The sequence below is a fragment of the Gallinula chloropus genome (assembly GCF_964237585.1).
Source record: "Gallinula chloropus genome assembly, chromosome: 17".
Lineage (NCBI taxonomy): Eukaryota > Metazoa > Chordata > Aves > Gruiformes > Rallidae > Gallinula > Gallinula chloropus.
In genome coordinates this window covers 3,970,342-3,988,378 of record NC_140102.1, presented here as the reverse complement: position 1 = coordinate 3,988,378, position 18,037 = coordinate 3,970,342, and the positions used below count along the sequence as shown (strand labels likewise).

General features: G+C 52.9%; 1 protein-coding gene across 1 annotated transcript in view; it reads left to right on the top strand.

Annotated features, from left to right (window-relative positions):
- Positions 1–941: 941 nt before the first annotated feature.
- Positions 942–18,037, top strand: part of TMEM132B (transmembrane protein 132B) — a gene marked incomplete at both ends in the record, with an annotated part of 250,288 nt that continues 233,192 nt past the window's right edge. Inside the window, one exon of the mRNA XM_084272218.1 lies at positions 942–1,026. Coding sequence (XP_084128344.1) covers positions 942–1,026 — 85 coding nt within the window. The remainder of the gene's footprint in view (positions 1,027–18,037) is intronic.

Sequence of the window (18,037 nt, the reverse complement as noted above, 5' to 3'; positions counted from 1 at the left end):
ACGCCCCCCGCGCAGCGCTGCGCAACGCCCCGCGCTCGGCCCTGCCCGCATTCTTCTGCGCAGCCCTCCGCACGCCCGGCTCTTCACGCACCTCCCCGCACGCCCCGTGCCCACCTTTGCAACGCCCCCGCGCACACTCCCCCCCCCCCCCCCTTCTCCCGGTGCTCCCCCCGCCCGCCGCAGCCGGCTCCGCGCAGTGACGGCGGCGGCCGCGAGGGGGGTCCCGTGCTCTTCTCGGCGCTCCGCGGCCGTCGCCGAGGGAACCCCCCCCCCCGCTTCTTCCTTCCCCCCCACCTCCTTCTCTCGCCCCGCCGCCAGCTCGGGAGTACCGGCCCGGCCCCGGCACGCACCGGCCTCGGGCGGCCCCAGCCCACCGGCGGCGAGAAACTTCTCCGGGGGTGTCGTGCTCGGGGCGCGGGGGCTCCGCTGCCCTTCACCCCTCCCCCTCCCCCTGCTCCCGGCCCCGCGGAGCCGCTTGGCCGGACGGCGCGAGCCCCGACGCCCCCGCAGGTGCGCGCGGCGGTACCGCCCCCGCCCCCTCCCCCCTCGCCTCGCCTCGCCTCGCCCGGCCCTGGCCCGTCCGCGCCGCCTCAGCCCCCGGCACGGCGCCCGGCTGCCCCGGGGGAGCGCTGCTGCTGCCGCTGCTGCTTCTACCGCCGCGGCAGGCGGGGGCGGCGCCGGCTGCCCCCCGGGGCGGCGATGAGGCGGGGGCGGCCGTGAGCGCGGGGGCGGTGGGGAGTGGGGAATTCCCCCTCCCCCTCCCCCTCCCCTCCGCGGGGCGTCCGGCCTCGCTGCCGCCGGACGGGCGGGCGGACGGAGCGGCGCAGCTGAGGGGAACGGGCGGGCGGGCGGGCGCGGGGGGAGTGGTTAGCGGCTCCGCCGCGACACCCCCAGCTCCCCCCCGCCCCGTTAAGCCGCCCCTCTCCAAATAAATCAGCACCATGACTACTTCTGGGCATGGAACAAAGAGGATGCTCTCCCGGGGCCCCGCGCTGCTCCTGGCGCCGCTGCTGCTCCTGTGCCGAGGTAACCCCCCGTCCCGCCGCCGCGACCCCGAGGCTTTTCTGTTTTAAAAACTCTTTTTATTTATTTTATTCCCCCTCCCCCCTTTCCCCGCTCGCGGGTGTTTTTATTTGCGGCTGTTTTCCCCAGCCCTCCCGCCGACGTGGCCGCGGAGGGCGGCAGGGCCCCCTCCTCCGGGCGCCCCGCGCTGCCCTGCGCACCCGCGGGCGGGTAACACGCACACACGCCTCTCTTGGGCGCGCGAAGTTGTCCCCGTCCGTCTCCCCCGCAGCAGACTCCCCCCCACCCCCCCACCCCGTACACCCCCAGTCCCCTCCCTGGTGTTTCTCCCACGCGTGTCGCGGGCTCCCGGCCCCTTGTGCGGGGGCTGCCCCGCCGCTCCGGCCGCTGCCGGCTTGGGGTAAAAAAGGCAAAGTTTGGGTTTCCCAGAGCGCTGGGGGCTGGGGAAGGTTCGCGGGGTTTGGGGCTTTCCACGGGGTCCCGACCCCCCAGCACCTCCCCGGCTGCCCTGGCGTGTGCGGGGCTGGGGAGCAGAGATGCTCAGGAGTTAAAATCTCTTCGGTAAACCCGCGCTTGTGCCGCCTTTCCTGCCCTGAATTTTAAGGAGCGGGGGTTTCCGTGGGCTGGCGGGGTGCAGGATCAGGCCCTTTGGGGGGGGTGGGGGGTGGGGGGCAGACATCTTCAGGTTTTGGCCAGCGGCGCGGCAGCGCGCCCGGGGCTCGGGGTATCCTCTCTGTTCCTTTGCTTTTCCTCCTCTTCCCCCGGCTCTTTCTCCTCCTTGGCTGCACTCGGGAGCAGCCGTGTGGGTCCCGGGTGCAGGTGTTTGGGCTGGCAAGCCCAAGCGCTGCCCCTGGGAAAGTCTTTCGCAGGACTTCTCTCCTGGCACGTTTTCCTCGGCTTGCTCGTGTGAGCTCCCCGGCAGATGTTGTTCTTAATAAATAGGGGTTGTTAAAAGCGAATTAATTAAGGTGCATCGGTGCTGAAGTTGCCGAGCGATTCGTTTGCCTTTATTGCTGCTCGGGATGGTGCTTGTGTTTGGCTGTAGCTTGGAGCCTGGGCTGCTGGGGGGAAAACTTCACCGGGGCTTTAGGAACATAACCGAATAGGGAGATTTTTAGGTGAAAAAGGAGTGATCTGTGGGAGCGGGAACAGCAGCGGCTGTCGTGTCCTGGGGAGGGCACAGGGAACGCGTTGTGCCGGGGAAGCATTTCAGGAAAGGTCCTTACAGGGGCAGGATGGAGGCGTCAGCCTTGCCGGGGCACACACGTGATGGACTGAAGGGCATCCTTGTTCTGCTCACCCCAAAAAAGCTCTGTGTACCCCAGCCCTCCAGCTTCTATCTTTGCCTGGGGTCTGTGCCACCATGGGGGCACCTGGGAAAGCCTTTGGAGCAGCACACGGGTAGTGGGGTGCGGGGCACAGAAAGTGGGGTGTAGGTTGGGGGGGAGCAGGGTGCTGAGTACACAATGAGGAGATTGAATTGTCTGCGGGTCAGTCCTGCCCCGGCAGAGCGATGGCTTTCCGTTGCCAGCCCGATGCCCTGTGCTCTGTGAAGCTCTGAAGCTCTCCTTTTATTCGAGGAGAGAGTTAAGAGCAGCTCAGGAGCTGTTTTTGTGGTTGGGTGTTTTTTTTTCCCCTCTCCCCACTGCTTTGACACATTAATGATAATCTTTCCTCTGATATTCCCCCCCCTCCTGTCTCCTCCTGTGTGGGTAGCTACCATGGTGAGCTCGGGCTGTGGGTGTAATTCTTCCAGCGCTCTGAACGCTCAAACATATGGAAACCCACTTTGAAACAGTTTGTGGCTGCGAACCTGCCGCCGTACCCATCCCTCTCCCCTGCTCTCTGAGAGCCTCCCCGCGCCGTGTGCGGCTTAGAAACTCGCCGGGTGCTCTCAGCTCAAGCTGTGCACAACAAACCCTCAGCCCCGCGCCTCCTTCTCCTCTCTGGGCTTGTAGCATCCCTTTGCTTCCGTAGCGGAGCGCTGCCCCTGCCCTGTCCCACCCCTGGCATGGACCGCAGCGACCTTTGCCTGCGGAGAAGGGGGATTGGGATGTGGGGAAACCTCTTCTGAAGGAGGCGAGTTGGTGGCGGTGCCCGGGAACGCCTCCCTCTAGCGCCGCGCTGACCTCGCCGCGTCTCGCTGTGCTCCAAGTCGCTTTTCTCCTCTGGATTGGGGGGAGGTGGGGGGAGTTTAACAAACCACATCTTGGTTTGGGTTGTTACAGACGGGAGAGACACCTGCATGAGTCATGCCGCGGCGCTGCCATCTCTGCAAAGCTCCCGGCTCGCACAGACGGTCGTGTTGGGCACTTGCCATTTTCCCTGTTTATTTGCCTCCGCTCCCTTCCCCCTCGCCGGGCCCGGCTCTGGGCAGGCTGCGGTTCGGGGGCTTGGAGGTAACACCAGGCTGGGTTCCTCCAGCCTCTTCAAAGCAGGTGGCGTTCGTTCGCCTGTCAGGCAGGTCCCCTAAACAGCTCTGTGAAGGTCCAATTAAGAGATCACTCTCCTGTCCCCGGGTCTCTGGCGGCCCGGCTGCTGGCGTGTGAGCAGAGGGTGTGCTGTGTGTGTGTGTGTTTGGCAGCCGAAGGCCGCTCCCGCCGAGCTCGAGGATGTCTCTTGCTGGCAGCAGGCCCCCGTTTGTTGCTGGCATCTAGGCAGGGGTTTTGGCCGCCTTCCTTGCTGGCGGCGGGGCTGTCTCCGAGGTTATATGAATAGGGATCCTGGGAGTGACCTGGATGAGTTACCTGAGCGTTTTGTTTCCCTGCCTGATGCCATCTCGCCAGCTCACATCCCTGCCGTGGGAACGCGGGGGCTGGCTGCTGATGGCGGGGGCTACAGCAGCCCGGGGATGGGGAGCGCTGGGTGCGTTGAGCTAACCCGCGGCTTCGGGCCCCGCGGCACAGACTCGGGCTGTGGCGATCCCTGCACCGGGGAGGACCTGTGAATCGCTTTTAGCCTCTGGCTCCTGGGAGGTGTGGGTGGAGAGGCATCGTGCTTATTTTATCCGGCGTCCCTGTGTCACTCCACGTAATGTGGAGGCTCTTTTATCCCGATGCTCTTCAGGAACAAAGCCAAAAGACCTGTATTATCTGTGGTACAAGAGATTTGCAGAATGTGATCGTGCTAACTTTTGAACTGGAGACTATTTCCCCCACATTAGTGCAGGTTTCAACATTTTATGTGCTATCCATCCAAACTGATGAGATTTGGGTGGGGGTAGAAGCCTGAGATGATTATACAGCCTCTTGCTCCAGCATCCGTTACAGCAATATATATATTTCGGGTATTCTGATTTTATTTCCCATCAATATAAACCTAGAGCAGCTCTGAAGTCAGTGAAGCTGCTCTGGGTTTATGCACTGAGACCAGCCTTGGGATCTCTGGGAACTCAAGGCAACTGTGTGACTTGCCCTGCGCAGCTTTTTTCACTTCAAAACCCCTCCTGCTGTGGATGCTGCCGCCTCCTTTGTGTGAGCAGAACGGGGAAGCCCCTGTCACTCACTTATTTTCAGGGTTTGATTATTTTCTTCAGCTGGTCAGGCTTGGTTGCAAAGCTCCATTCACTGACACCTGACTCTTTGGCCGATCAATCGAGTCTCCTGAGGTTTGAATGCCCAAATAGTTACATTTAAAGAAAAATAAAATCAATAAAGTGCAATTAATTTGCTGTATTTTATTACTGGGAGTGATGGGCTTTCCAAGGCTCTCACTCTGAGTTCCATTATCTCTGTGTTTAGAGCAGCTTAGCGTGGCGAGCGAGGTATGAACCAGGAGCAGCTGCAGGAGGTCAGAGCTGAGGGTCGTCAAGATTGGCACATGGTTTGTGTCTTGGGAAGGGTTCCTGGATCAGGGATGTCTCTCTGAGCCAGAGATGGCATCTGTTAGTTTAATTGCCCTGCTGGGTTTGCCATCGTGGGTTTGGTCACTCTGAGCCCAGGCAGATGTCTGGTGTGCATGGCATCTCTGGGCAAGGATTCCCTTGTCTCAAAGAGCCTGGAGAGAAGAGTCTGTGCACCATGGAGCACGACATGGCTTTGGGCTGTGTAGGGTTTTAGTCTACATGGGGTTTTGTCATTGGTGCTGATGGGACAGAGACTTGCACCCTGGTCATCCCTCCCTGAGTTGGGTCCTCCTGCCCTTCTCTGTAGCTCCTCGGAAGCGTGGTTTGAAGCCAGGCTGCTCAGAGCTGTGGACCCAAGAGGGTCCCTTTGCTGAGGGGTGGAGGAAGCAAAGGGTGTGGTTACTCACTAAGGGTATCGTTGTGTGATGACAGCTGGTGGTGTGTCTCTTCCCAGCTCCAGCAGTTGAGGCTCACACGAAGCACATGCTTTGCTATGATGAGAGGTGGCTTCTCCAAGTGATGTCTTGTTTATGGAGGGGACTGTAAACCTGCCTTGTGTCCGAGGTGTGCCTGGGGAGCAGAGGGGGCAATGGCCATCTCCTGTGTCCTCTGAGAAGCAAGGGAACCCATCATCTTCTGGCTTTAAGCATCCCACTGAATGAGACGCCATCCTGCTGAAATACTGTCAGCTCAGCAAATTAAATTCACTGAACTTGATTGCCCCTTTCTCCCTCTGCCTGAAGAGAACTAATGTTTGTTAATGACAAGCACTGTCTTGATCTATTGGTGCAGTGTTAGCACATACCCCTGGCAGTGGCTCAGCCGATGCCCTGGCACGTGGTGGGGAGAGAGATGCTCTCCCAGCTACGGCTGTCAAACCCCCTCGCAGTAAGTGCCATGGAGGCTGGGGAGTGTGAGTTACCATGTGGTGCTCTAGATGTCGTGGAAGAGGCTTTGATTTCATGCTGCTGGGAGTTTCCCAGCTGGCATTTCAGAGGAAGCCATTCCCACGTGAGGATGGGTGGGCAGAAGTGATGAGCGAAGAGGCCCTTGGAGGTGACCTGCGGGGGTGGATGGGGACTGCTGGGTGTTTGGCTTTGCCCTGGGTATTTCCATTCCCCTCTGTGCCACAACAGGAGGTAACCCAAGTGCTGCTTGGTGGGTAAACTCAGCGTGGAGGGACTTGGTTGTTCTCACAGCACCTTGCACACTGGACTCCAGGCTCAGGCACAATGTAAATATCAACGTTTCTTCCACGCTATCCAAAATTTCTCTTGCAGCACGCTTTCAGCTTGCCTTTGTTTACATAAATGTGTTTGTTTCTGACAGCATTCAGAAAGCTTCATGAATTTATGATGCACTCCAGAGCTGAGCAGACTTTCTTCCTTTTTTTCTTTTTTCCTTTCTTTTTTCATTCTTTCTTTCTTTCTTTTTTTTTTTCCTTTTTAAACACTCTTTTTCTTCCCAAATGTTGGTGATGAAATGGCAAGAGGTATGCATATTTCAGCAGGCTACTGAGAGGCAATGTAAACACCATCTTTCATGGAAAATCAGTTTGTTCAAGTTCAAAAGCAGCACGGCCTCCCCACTTGATCAATTTGCCTGTCATAGGAGATGATTTTAAAAGTGGTGATTACGTCCCATCTCATCTCTTGCAACTTCAGGCAAGGAAATACAAATTAAGTGTAGCATTTGATGGGTTTTTACCCCAATGCTGGGGTGTTTTTCCTGATTTTAATTGTTCTTTGGTGTTGATGGTCTCAAGGGGTGAAGGAGAGGGGTGCCTTAAGGAGGTGGGGGAAAGCCAGGAGCAGAGGGCTTTCTGGAGCTGCCACTTGCTGAGCCAAGTAGTTGGAAATCGTGTCTAAACCAGCTCCACTCATCTCATCATGCTTGTACCACCTGGCTCTGGAGAGCTGTTCTGCCCCATCACTTCTTACATGGTAGAGGGGATCTGCAACAGAAAAATGAGGTTTCAGTGATGATGCTGCTGAATCTTCAGGAGAGGGTGCTCGGGGCTGCGCTGCTGCGTGGCTGTGACCTCCTGCCATGGGGCATTGTGCTGTCCTTGGGTTCAAGGCTGTGTGGGGATGGGAGGTAGGCTTATGGGGAAGGGGTGGTGTAACACCACCCGTGTTAGGCAGCTCTAGCTTCACATCCAAGCTGGCCTGGAGGGGAAGAAATGCTGGAGAAACTCTACCAATGCAATTCAGACTGGGGATAAGTGAAAAAGCAGGGCTCGAGGTCCATGTTCTGGCCAGCATGCTTTGGGAGGCTCCAAAGACAGCATTCCCACCAAGACCTGCCCCTGGGTGGTGTGGGAATGGTGCCTCTGGCCAAGCAGCTCTCCCTGTCCCAAGCCTGTTTCCCTGCACAGGAGTAACATGTGCCCCAGGGACATGATGCTGGGAGTGTTCGGTCACCTGCCGAGGGAGCTGCAGGGAGAACCAGCCTGGGATGAAAAGCATTTCTGCTGGAGAGGGGAGGGGAAAATGTCATCCTTGTTCCCCAAGAAACAAAACCCTTCAGAAGATTAAATCAGAGGTACAGATATATTTGGGGTTTGGGTTGTATTTTGTTTTGTTTTCCTTGTACAGGAGTGTCTCAAAAGCAGATGGCAGAGCAGAGATTTATTTCCCGCTAAGTGCAGAGGGCTGGTGCACAGGACCTTATCTGCTCGTGGGCCCTGTAATAAACCTGCCAGCAGGTGATTTAAACCCAGTTTTCCTGATTGGAGAGTAGTGGAAGGAACAGGGTTTATGTTACTTATGAATTTTATGAGCAATGTTAGGTTTTTAAAGACGTGGGAATGATCAGGGCATGGCTCTGTAGCACCAGAGACCTTAATTCCTTTCATAAAGGATCTTCCTGGAGTCAGGAAAAGGAACCTTTGTACATTATTTAGCAGAAGGGCTGCTGAAGCCAGCTGTTTGCATGAGTGACAGATGCAACTATTTTATATCTCACTTTAGGAGCTGGTGTCAATTAACCATGGCTTTGGCTTAGCGGCGAGACCTTTGCCACGGCGGGGAAGGAGAGCTGTTTAATGGGTGCTGCAGCTCTTGAAACAAACAGTTATGCTGCAGCTCAAAAAAGGATGAAATTCACACCAAAAAAAGAGATAGGAGCCCATACACCCTAAAAGGGAACCCTGGAGCAGATGGAGCAGGTTTCTATGCAACGAGCAGTAATTAGAAGCTCGGCGCATAGTCGGTAGCTGGTGACTGTCTTTGGTACCCGGAGTTTTGATGGAAAGAGGAGTGAGTCTGAGATGAGATTTAGAAGGGGCTGGTCTGGATGTGGGTGCAGTGTGAGCACCTGGTGTGGTGGAGACAGCAGCCATCAGCCCTCAGTGCCTCTGTCCCGGACTGCAGCTGTGGTCTGAAGTGTAGGTGGTGGGTTTGAAAGGCACCAGGAGAGCTGGGGTTAGGGAGTGGTAAATGCAGGAAGTCTGACTGTCCTTCACTGAGTGTGATGCAGACCGGCACAATGGAACAGGCTTTTGAGAGGTTGCATCTAGAGAGGATGGTAAAAGCTGTCCGGAAGCAGCAGAGCTCTGTCAGGGTGAGCTCGGAGGCCAGTGTGCCTCAGCCATCCCCAAATCACAGGAATTAGAGCTGGAAAAGTTGGCAAATCAGCTGCCTTTCCCATCTCCGACAGTTCAGTACAGTCTGTTCCCGAGCGGGGCTGGTTGTCAGTGATGCAGGCAGCAGGACTTCTGCTGCTTCCTTTGGCAGAGCGTTTCACAGCCTATTACACCTCTCCCATATTCTGCCTACGGGTTTTTTTTTTTCTCCTCTTCTTCTCTGCTTTGTTCCATCGTTTACTGGATGACCTGAATCCACAACTTCCCATCCTTGTCCCCCATCCGAAACCGAACCCAGGCAGGTCCACAAAAGGGGCTTAAACAGTGAGTGGGAACTGCTCTGAAAGGAGGAACTGAGCCTGGCATGGAAATACACTTACAGTTGGAGGTTATTTGGAGAATAAAGGGCAAGGACTTGAAATGCATGTGGTGATGAGCCATAGATTATGCTCTGAAGATACTCAGAAGGCAGTTACAGTCACACTATCTAATTCATCTCCCCACTAAGACATTCTCCTCCAAGGTGTTTGGAAATAATGGAGTAGCTTAGTTACTAACATTATTAAATCCTCATCTCTGACAGCTCTGAGAATTAATATACAAAGGTTTCCTCCTCTTTTTTTTAAAAATGCATTTCAGTTACTAATTTCCTGTCTTTTTGCTTAGGAGTAGCCCACCAAAAGTTATTAGCATGAGTATTGGTACAAAAAAGGCTCAACTCTATTAAAGATGAGAAAAACAGAACCTAGCATGAATTTTATTGCAGTTGAAGCATTTTTTTTTCCCTTTTCAGATATTAATCATTCAACATTCTTCCATCTGTGGCTCTCAAAGGGCTTTAGAGAACAGAGTGGGCACTGTTGGAGATGTGGTCTGTGCTCTCCCATTGTTCCCAGGAGGGACCCTGGGCAGTGACCCCATGCTGAGAGTCCTGCTGGCATGGAGAGTGGAGGTATTGGGTGGTGCTGGGCTCTGGGGTTATTTTATGGAGACAGATGATTTTTCTTCTGCTGTTTGTTGAGGAGTGAGGCTCACCTTGGATGGGAGGCTGCGGCGGTGGTGGTGTGGCCAGTCTGTTGGCCAGCGTGCACTAAGCACTGGTGAGACACCTTCTCTTCCTCCGTGTCTCAGCCCTGCCTGGTTTTGGTGGCTGAGCTGCTTGGCATCTCCAGCCCCCATCCTGGGTGCTGCTGGGTGTGTGGGTGGGTACCAGAGCGCTCTCAGGATACCCCAGTGTTGGCATTGCAGGGCACCATCGGTTTGGGGAGGGGAGTGGGACAGGGCTGAACTAGCACTTGTTTCTTTAGCTGAGTTTGATTTATCCCAGATTGATGGGAAGTCTTAAACTAGAGTCAACATTTGTTATTGCTGAAACCTGAGGCTGTCCTACAGAGCAGAGCCCAGCCCGTGGTCCCAACCCCATCGCCTCCCTGGAGTGACAGAGCCAAGCAGCCCATGGGGATTGTGGACACCTTTTTAGGGGCTGCTCTGAGGAGCTGTCCTTCAGATGTGGGCTTTTAAAACCCCAGTGTCCACGCTGCACACCTTCTTTCACCACAAAACCCTCCGTGTTTGCGCTGCTGTCAGTGGTGTAATGAGATTGCTGGTGTCTGTTGTGAGCCCTGGGGGATGCGGGGCCTTGACAGGCGTCAGCTCCCGGGCGCAGCTTCAGTTACGTCTCTTTCAAAGCATCTTGTGCATCCAGAGTTAAAGTCTTTGAGCATATTGCAGCCCAACACATTAAATGCATTAGGAAAACTTTATTGCATTTAGCCAATTTACACAAAGGGAAAGTCAAAGACAAGTCATTGCTTTGGTTCTCCCACTACTCAGCAAACTTGTGGATGGTTTCCCAAGCTCACTGGGGCTCTCCATCCCCACACCTCCTCGCTGGCTGCACAGCAGCCCCTGCTAGCCCTCCTGTGCCCACAGTGCCAGTAAAGCATCCCTCTGGCCCCTAGCCAGTGCCCTGTGTAGGGGGTTTTCCTGCAAGGTGCAGGGTCCCTGTGGGGCTGTGCCCTCCCAGCATCAAGCCCTGTCCAACACGAGCAGTTTACTTCAGTCCTGGCTGCAAAGCCTGGGGTCTAAGAAGCTGCTGCTGAATTGCAGCGTTCACGGCCGCTCCTGATGCTCGACGGATGCTCGGCTCTGGCTGAAGGTGAGGAGGGGTCTGCAGCTGGCTGTGCAGATCCGTGTTGGAGGCAGCGACTGCAGTGGGACTGTGGCCACGATGAGCAAAGAGCTGAGAGCAGGAGCTGCCCCAGCTCTAAGAGGTATCTGCCAGGGTGCTCAGCCCGGGCGGTGTGCAGGCTCTGGGAGTTACTGTGCAGGATCCGGTCTGTGGGACTTCATCACCCAAGTTGTTATCTCCAGAAGGCAGTTCTCTCCCTGAATGGCAGTCTCCTATTGAAAACGATCTCTTTCAGCAGGGCACTTGCATTTATTTACTGCACAGCTTCTCCCATTAGTATAATCATTACTCCTTGGACTGGGTTTGAATTCAGAGCATCCCACTGTGGTACTTAAAGAATTAATTACAGTGATGAAAGAATTCCTCTAAAGACTTCTATGAATTGGTCTGGTTGAAGTGTTTTAGCTTTGCTTCAATTGGTGCAGCTCTTGTCAAAGGATTGTGAGAAAATGTGTGGGTCAGTGATTTAGATTAGGCAAATTACGTTAGAAAAATTGATTTGATTTAGAAAGTGAGCTTTCAGATCACAGTGAATTGCCTGCCTCTCCCTCTGCTGTGCTGCTTCTCCCTGAAGATGAGCAGAGGCAGATAATTCAGGGTTAAAGGACGTGGCTATTGTAGAAGGTTTGTCTGAGAGCGGGCGAGAGATGGGTTGACGTGTATCTTTAGATAAATTATTATTGACCCATATGTTGCTATCTCTGCATCAGCTGGTGATACAGACAGACGGGGTCGCTTATAAATAGCAGTGAACTGGGTCCTTACCTGCAAGTCTGGGTGTGTTGGGGGTGTTTCTTGCCCAGGATGGCATTTCTGTATGGTGGAGCTGTATGGCAGAGAGCCTGGCTCTCTGCTTAGTCATTCCTGGGGCTGGAGTTTGCTTTTCATGGTGGATTTTTACTTCCTCACATCAAACTGAGTGTTCCCTCCTTCTGTCCCCTTGTCTTAAAGGGACTGTGGTCCTTGGGCTGCAGCGGGGTGATGCCCAACAGTGGGCACAGCAAGCAGTGTCCCCTGAAGAGGGCCATTTCCTAAAAAGCACCTTCTCAAGAGCAGTTCCCTTCCCTGCACTCTGAGGAGCTTCTCCCAAGTTGTTCTCCTGCCCATCTGTGTTTTGCCTGTGAGAATCTCAGGTTGCAAATGCAATGGCTGCTGGTTGGAGACCCAAAACGTTCATGACCGTTCCTGAGTGGCTCACCACCCTGAATGGTCTCACTGAGTTGGTCAGGGTAGCAGGGATGAAGCCTGGCAGCAAGTGCTTCAGTATTCACTCTGTAAGAATCTCTCTTTTAAAAAACAGTCAGGGAGATGTGTCATGTTTAGCAGTGCTTTGTACTTCCTTGTTGCCTTGCAGAACCCTTTAAATTCCAGCTTATTTACTGGGATGCTGGAGGGAACTCATTTTCAGTCTGGCTGGCGCTGGTAGCATCTCTGTCCCTGGCACCACCACCATCTCTCTTGGCATGAAAATCCATGTGTGGGGCTGTGTGTGCCCTTCCCTCTCCCCCAGCGTGGGCATGAGAGAGGAGCAGGGCTCAAGGCAGTGTGGGCATGGCTGGGTGCATCCTCAGAGAGTGTATGTGCATCCCTGCACCATGCAGAGAGTCTCTTCTGTGCCTCAGCCCCGGGCTGGGAAACGAAGTGGCAAGTGCAGGGAAAGAAATGCTGCTGGGGAGCGCTGGACCAGAGGCTGCCCCCAGCAACGGAATCCAACGCTGTACAAAAAGAAGCTGCAAAAGTAGCAATCCATCTGTCCACTTAGTAGGAGAAACCTCCAATGGGCTCACAGTAATCAGCCCCCTGGTGTTTTTAAAAAAAACCCTAAAAAATACTGCAGGTTTTTGCTTTAATGTGGCTAACTGGCAGAATCTAAAGCACCTTAATGCGCTCAGAGGCTGGGGGGGCTTCCCCCCCCCCCTCCTTTTGACAAATAGAATCTGTATCAAATGAAATAATAATATGAGGAAAAAAATAGATTGCCTTTGCTTTTTAGATGCTGTGTATGTGCCGTAACATTTCAGAGGTATTCTTCCCTCCCTGAAACTCTCTAGTTAATTACCAGCAGAGTTAGTGGAAAGTGGATGTTTTTCTTTGCCGCAGGTACCGTTGGACAGTGAACATTGTCACCGTGGTGTGTCTCATGGTAATACATTCTCAAGGTGATGCATTATTCAGGGACGTTGCCATGCTAGAGCTGCTTGGCTGTATCAGCGTCTCCATTCAAACCCACAGAATTCAGGGATTTTAATTTGGTTGTAAGAAAATAATCTTGCTCCGGGCACTACGTCAGATGACAAAGTCTGGGAATGGTGTGTAGCACGAGAGGGGTTTTTTCCTCCCCTTTCCACCCTGTAATCTCATTTTATTTTCTCATGCATTTCCTGTTTTCCCTATAACTGTTGGGATGTGGAAGAAACAAGCTCCAAAGGCACTGCTTGATTCTTGCTCGTGTGAGCTGTTAGGTGCTGCGCTGGGGGATGGTTATAAGGATCTCTGCTGTTGCTGTGTGCTGAAATGGTCATTCGGTTACAAGAGGGGTCACAGAGGGGGAGGTCTGACCCTGGCAAGCTGGAAGGTGTCCCTAAGGAGCCCTGGTTGCAAGAAGTTACGGGTGGGGAGGTGTTTGGGGTGGGCCTACAAGGACAGGCTGAATGACCTGGGTCTGTTCAGCATTGAGACAAGAAGTCTGAGAGGGGATCTGATCAATGTTTATCAATGTCTGAAGTGTGGGACACAGGAGGAAATGGCCGGTCTCTTCTCAGTGTCTGTGGGGACAGGACAAGGGGCGATGGCCTTAAGTTGGAGCACAGGGTGTTCCACACCAATCTGGGAAGAACTTCTTCACAGTGAGGGTGAGGGAGCCCTGGGACAGGCTGCCCAGGGGGGTGTGGAGTCTCCTTCTCTGGAGAGATTCCAGCCCCGTCTGGACACTGATCTGTGCAACCTGTCCTAGGGAGCTACTTTGGCAGAGGGTTGGACGTGATGATCTCTGGAGGGTCCCTTCCAACCCCTGTGATTCTGTGTTTCTGCAAGTTGGGCGCAGGTGGCATGTCCCCACTGCCCTTGGAAGGATGGACTTGCTGTTCCCAGTCAAGGCTGCAGCCTCTGGGGTGGGAGCTGTGGGCTCGACCTGGTGTTTGGGGGGTGTTGCTGGGGCTGTGGTCAACTGAGCTGGATACTGAGCACCTGAGTGAGATGCAGTGAGGCTTTGCTCTGGGACCAGAGTCGTGAAGTGCAGCAGATGCTTTGCTGTTACACAACAATTTGTAATTAAAACACAACTTGCCATCCTGATTAGATTAAGCGGTTAAATTCATTTGCAATATTATTTTTTCCCCCTGCATTGTGTAATTAGCAACATATGATGCTTACATTAGCTCAATTAAAAGTTATAATGATTAATTTCCACATCAAAGCCTCCCCATGAATCAGCTGGTCCCGCACACCGGAGTCGGCTCAGTTACGGTGTGATTATGTGCAGTTCCTACACAAACATGTCCCCTGCTTACTACCATCGTGCTCCAGGGAGCAACCTGATGGATGCTCCATGTGGTGTTCCCAGTTTTTTTCTGGGAGCCAGTGATGTCTGTGTGCCTCAAGTCGCTTGATCAGTGACAGGGTGATGCTTGCCAGGACATGGCAGTTCCTTCCTTGCATCCCAAAACACCTGATGGACTATATGCCTGGGAGCACTTAATACTGTTAAGGTTCTGGTGGATCTTCTTGTTTCTTTGTGGATAAAAGCATCATTCTAAAGAGTTTTGGCCAAATTCTGACTATTTTACCCAGGTTAATCCTTAATCAAGATGAGTTCTGCCTGAAGGCTTTCTAAGTCAAGTTGGGGGTCTAAATAGTAAAAAACTTCACTGAAGGAAGCCAAAACCAACAAGGAAACTACTATAAGCTAATTGTAATGAATTATTTTTTTGGTTTATGCAGTCATAATATTGTCTTTCTTTCCATCTTCTGCTGAGCTGTGAAAATATTCTGCAAAATGATACTTCTGAGTTGATGGAAAAGCACACCCCTGTCAACAATATTTTTCTATTGTTCATCAGAGACAGGCTTCATAACGAGATCTGTGTTGGCAAAGTACATCAGCTGCCAGCAGTTTATTCAAAGTCTTCTCAAATAGGAAGGAGGGCTTATGAGTTCCTGCTCCAGCTGAAGATGAAATGCAGACCGTGGGTTCTAATCTTCCAGCGCAGGGGATGGGGCAGGTTGTAATGATGCATTGTCATTTTCCCAAAAGATGGATTTTATATCAAAGGTGCCAGTGGGGGGGGGGAAGTCAGGAGGTGTTAAAATATTTATATATTGTTTAAGTTGCTGTGTGAAGGTGGCATCTTCTTCCCTAGAGCCCCCTGAGGGTCACAGACATTTAAGTGAGTGGAAAATGAGCTCCCACCTTTTCGGGTCCATGTACATGTCTGTGTGTGTGTGTGCATGTGCTGACATTAGATTGGTAGGGTGTTAAATGTTTCGCTCTCCTAACCATCAATTTCAATTGAATTTCATAAGCCATTAGAGTTCTCTGCTGCTTCCTTTGCTGTTCCAGTTACATGAGCTCCAACCATTTAGCTGCAGGTCCTGGGGCATAATTGCTTTGTGGAGCGGGACAAGTAAATTGGTTCCTGATGTAGAATCTTTTATTTTTATATTTTATATATATAAATGTATTTAAAAAATGCTTCTAACTCACTGTGAGTGGTGATGTTGGGCTGATGATGCAAATCTTCAAGCTTGGCTCTTCCTGGTCCAGGTCTGGTTCTTCCCTTTTCTTTTTTGAAAAGCGACTGTGCCTGGCTTGAAGGGTGAAGTCATGTATGGAGAGGATTTGTTTTGTTGTGTAGGTATTTTTCTTTAGGGTCATGGTGGAAAAGTTTGACTGGGGTTTGGGTGTTCTCCCCTACAAAGGGAGGCTGAGGGAGCTGGGCTTGTTCAGCCAGGAGAAGAGAAGGCTGTGGGGGGACCTCATTGCAGCCTTTCAGTCCCTGAAGGGAGCAGAGAAACAGGAGGGGAATCAGCTTGTTAAAGGGTAGATAACGGCAGGACAAGGGGGATGGAATGAAGCTGAAGGAGAGAAGGGTTAGATGAGATATTAGGGGGAAGCTCTTTAGAGAGAGTGGTGAGGGGCTGGAACAGGCTGCCCAGAGAGGGGGTGGATGCCCCATCCCTGGGGGTGTTCAAGACCAGGTTGGATGGGGCCCTGGGCAACGTTATGTAGCTCCAGGCCTGGAGGTTGGTGGCCCTGCCTGTGGCAGGGGGTTGGAGCTCTGTGATCCTTGGGGTCCCTTCCAACCCAGACCAGTCTGTGATTCTGTGATTTGAAATGTTGATGAGAATGATACTTATTTAGATCAAAGGAGATCTTCTGGCAGTCCTCTGGCTTTGCTTTCAGTACTGGCAGGGTGACAAATATTGAAAAAAAAAACCCTAATAATTTCCCCATCTCCCACTTCTATTCCCAGGATAAATGAAGGGTTAAGATCTCAGTGCTCAAAAATAACTGCTCACAGGTCTTAAAAACACCCCAAGCGAAACCCAACCGTCGCACCCTTCAAATAGATGATGGGATCGTTTCTGCTGGGTCGTGTTTTGCCTCAGTGAGTGAGCGTCTTCACTGCCAGTCTGAGGCTGAACTTGACACAGTTTATTTGGAGCCTGAGCTGGCTGAGGCTGTGGGGTGGGGAACTGCATCAGTGATCTTACTGCTTCATGTAGTGGTTCCCACGGCGGGAGCTGAGCAGCGGGGATGTGGCAGAGCCGTGCTGCCACGGTCCCCCTGGAAAACTGTTCTGCACAGCATAAAGCTAAAGAATTTGCCAAAATAGAGAATGCTTGGGGACAAAAAAAACCCCAAAAAAGCAATTTTCATTTGCCCTGTGATTTAAAATAGCTCAAGCATCTTCTACAACGAGCATGAGCGGGTGCTGAGACCGGCTGGGCAGGAGTTCAGGACTGTGGATTCCTCCTCATGGGTTGATGAAGAGAGTGAGGTGCCCACTGATGTTTTGCCAGGATTTCTCTCTTTCCAATCTTTCCTCTCTTTAAAGGTGGTGGATGTGAGGATGGGCTGCTGTGTCTTACACCTTTGCTGCCCTAGCACCCACAATGGGCTGGCCTGGGTCTGCAGCACCTGTGTGGGGGACCAAGCTCATCCCAAACCCTGTGCACTCCACCCTCCCAGAGCAGTAACCTCCTGTGTTTCCAGCACAGCATGGGAGATCAGGCTGAGCCTGTACTCCTTGTCTGGGGATAACTGTGGTGGTTCCTTTCCTCCTTTTTTAAAATCCTGCTAATTAGTGCTCTTGGCCTCAGCTCTGGTGTAGGAGGACACAGAACTCCTTGAAAGAGCCCAGCATGGGGCCACCAAGATGATGGAGTGGAACATCTTCCTTATGAGGAGAGGCTGAGGGAGATGGGACTCTTTAGCTTGGAGAAGAGGAGACTGAGGGGTGACCTTGTTAATGGTTATAAATATGCGAAGAGTGAGTCAAGAAGATGGAGCCAGGCTCTGATCAGGGATGACCAGCGATAGGACAAGGTGCAAGATGGAGCAGAGGAAGTTCCATGTGAATATAAGGAGGAACTTTTTCCCTGTGAGGGTGACAGAGCCCTGGGACAGGCTGCCCAGAGAGTCTGTGGAGTCTCCTTCTCTGAAGACATTCAAACCAGCCTGGATGTGTTCCTGTGCGATTCAGTCTGGGTGATCCTGCTCTGGCAGGGGGGTTGGACCAGATGATCTCTCAAGGTCCCTTCCACCTCCTAATGTTCTGTGATTTTTGTAATGAAGGCTGCTGCCTGGGCATCATTGCAGGCAGTTATGGAAATGTGTGTAAAGGCTTGGAGATCTGCTGTACTTTTCTCTTTATGGATTTACTCCTTCAAAATAGATAAATGTGCCCTGAGTCCCATTCTGCCCAGGAGAAATGCTTTCTCTGAACTTTGCAGCGGGGCCCCCACACCTCTGCAGCAGAGAGGGTAGATGGGAGGGGTGTGTGTGTTAGTGCTGATGCCATGAGGAATCCTGTCCCCGCTGCTCCTGGTGTGCTGAGGAAGCACCAGCTTTGGTCTGTTCACTCTGTTCTCCAAATGAGGCTTTTGGATGCCAGGGATGGGGATTGATAGAGTGTCCAACTTCCCTCCCAGCCAGGGAGGACAACATCCCTCTTCCTTCTCTGACCTGCCTGTCACAAGCATCAATTATTCAAGCAAATGGCCCTGTTAAATCAACAAGGCTGCTAATTGGATGCTAATGCAGCATGCCTGATATGCCATGGCTGAACCACTCGTGTGGGTCTGTCAATGTGTGTGTCTGTTCTTCATGGTGGGGACTCTGTGTTTGCACAGGGGCAGAGAAGCTTTAAGCTGCTAAAGGCAAAGGAAAAGG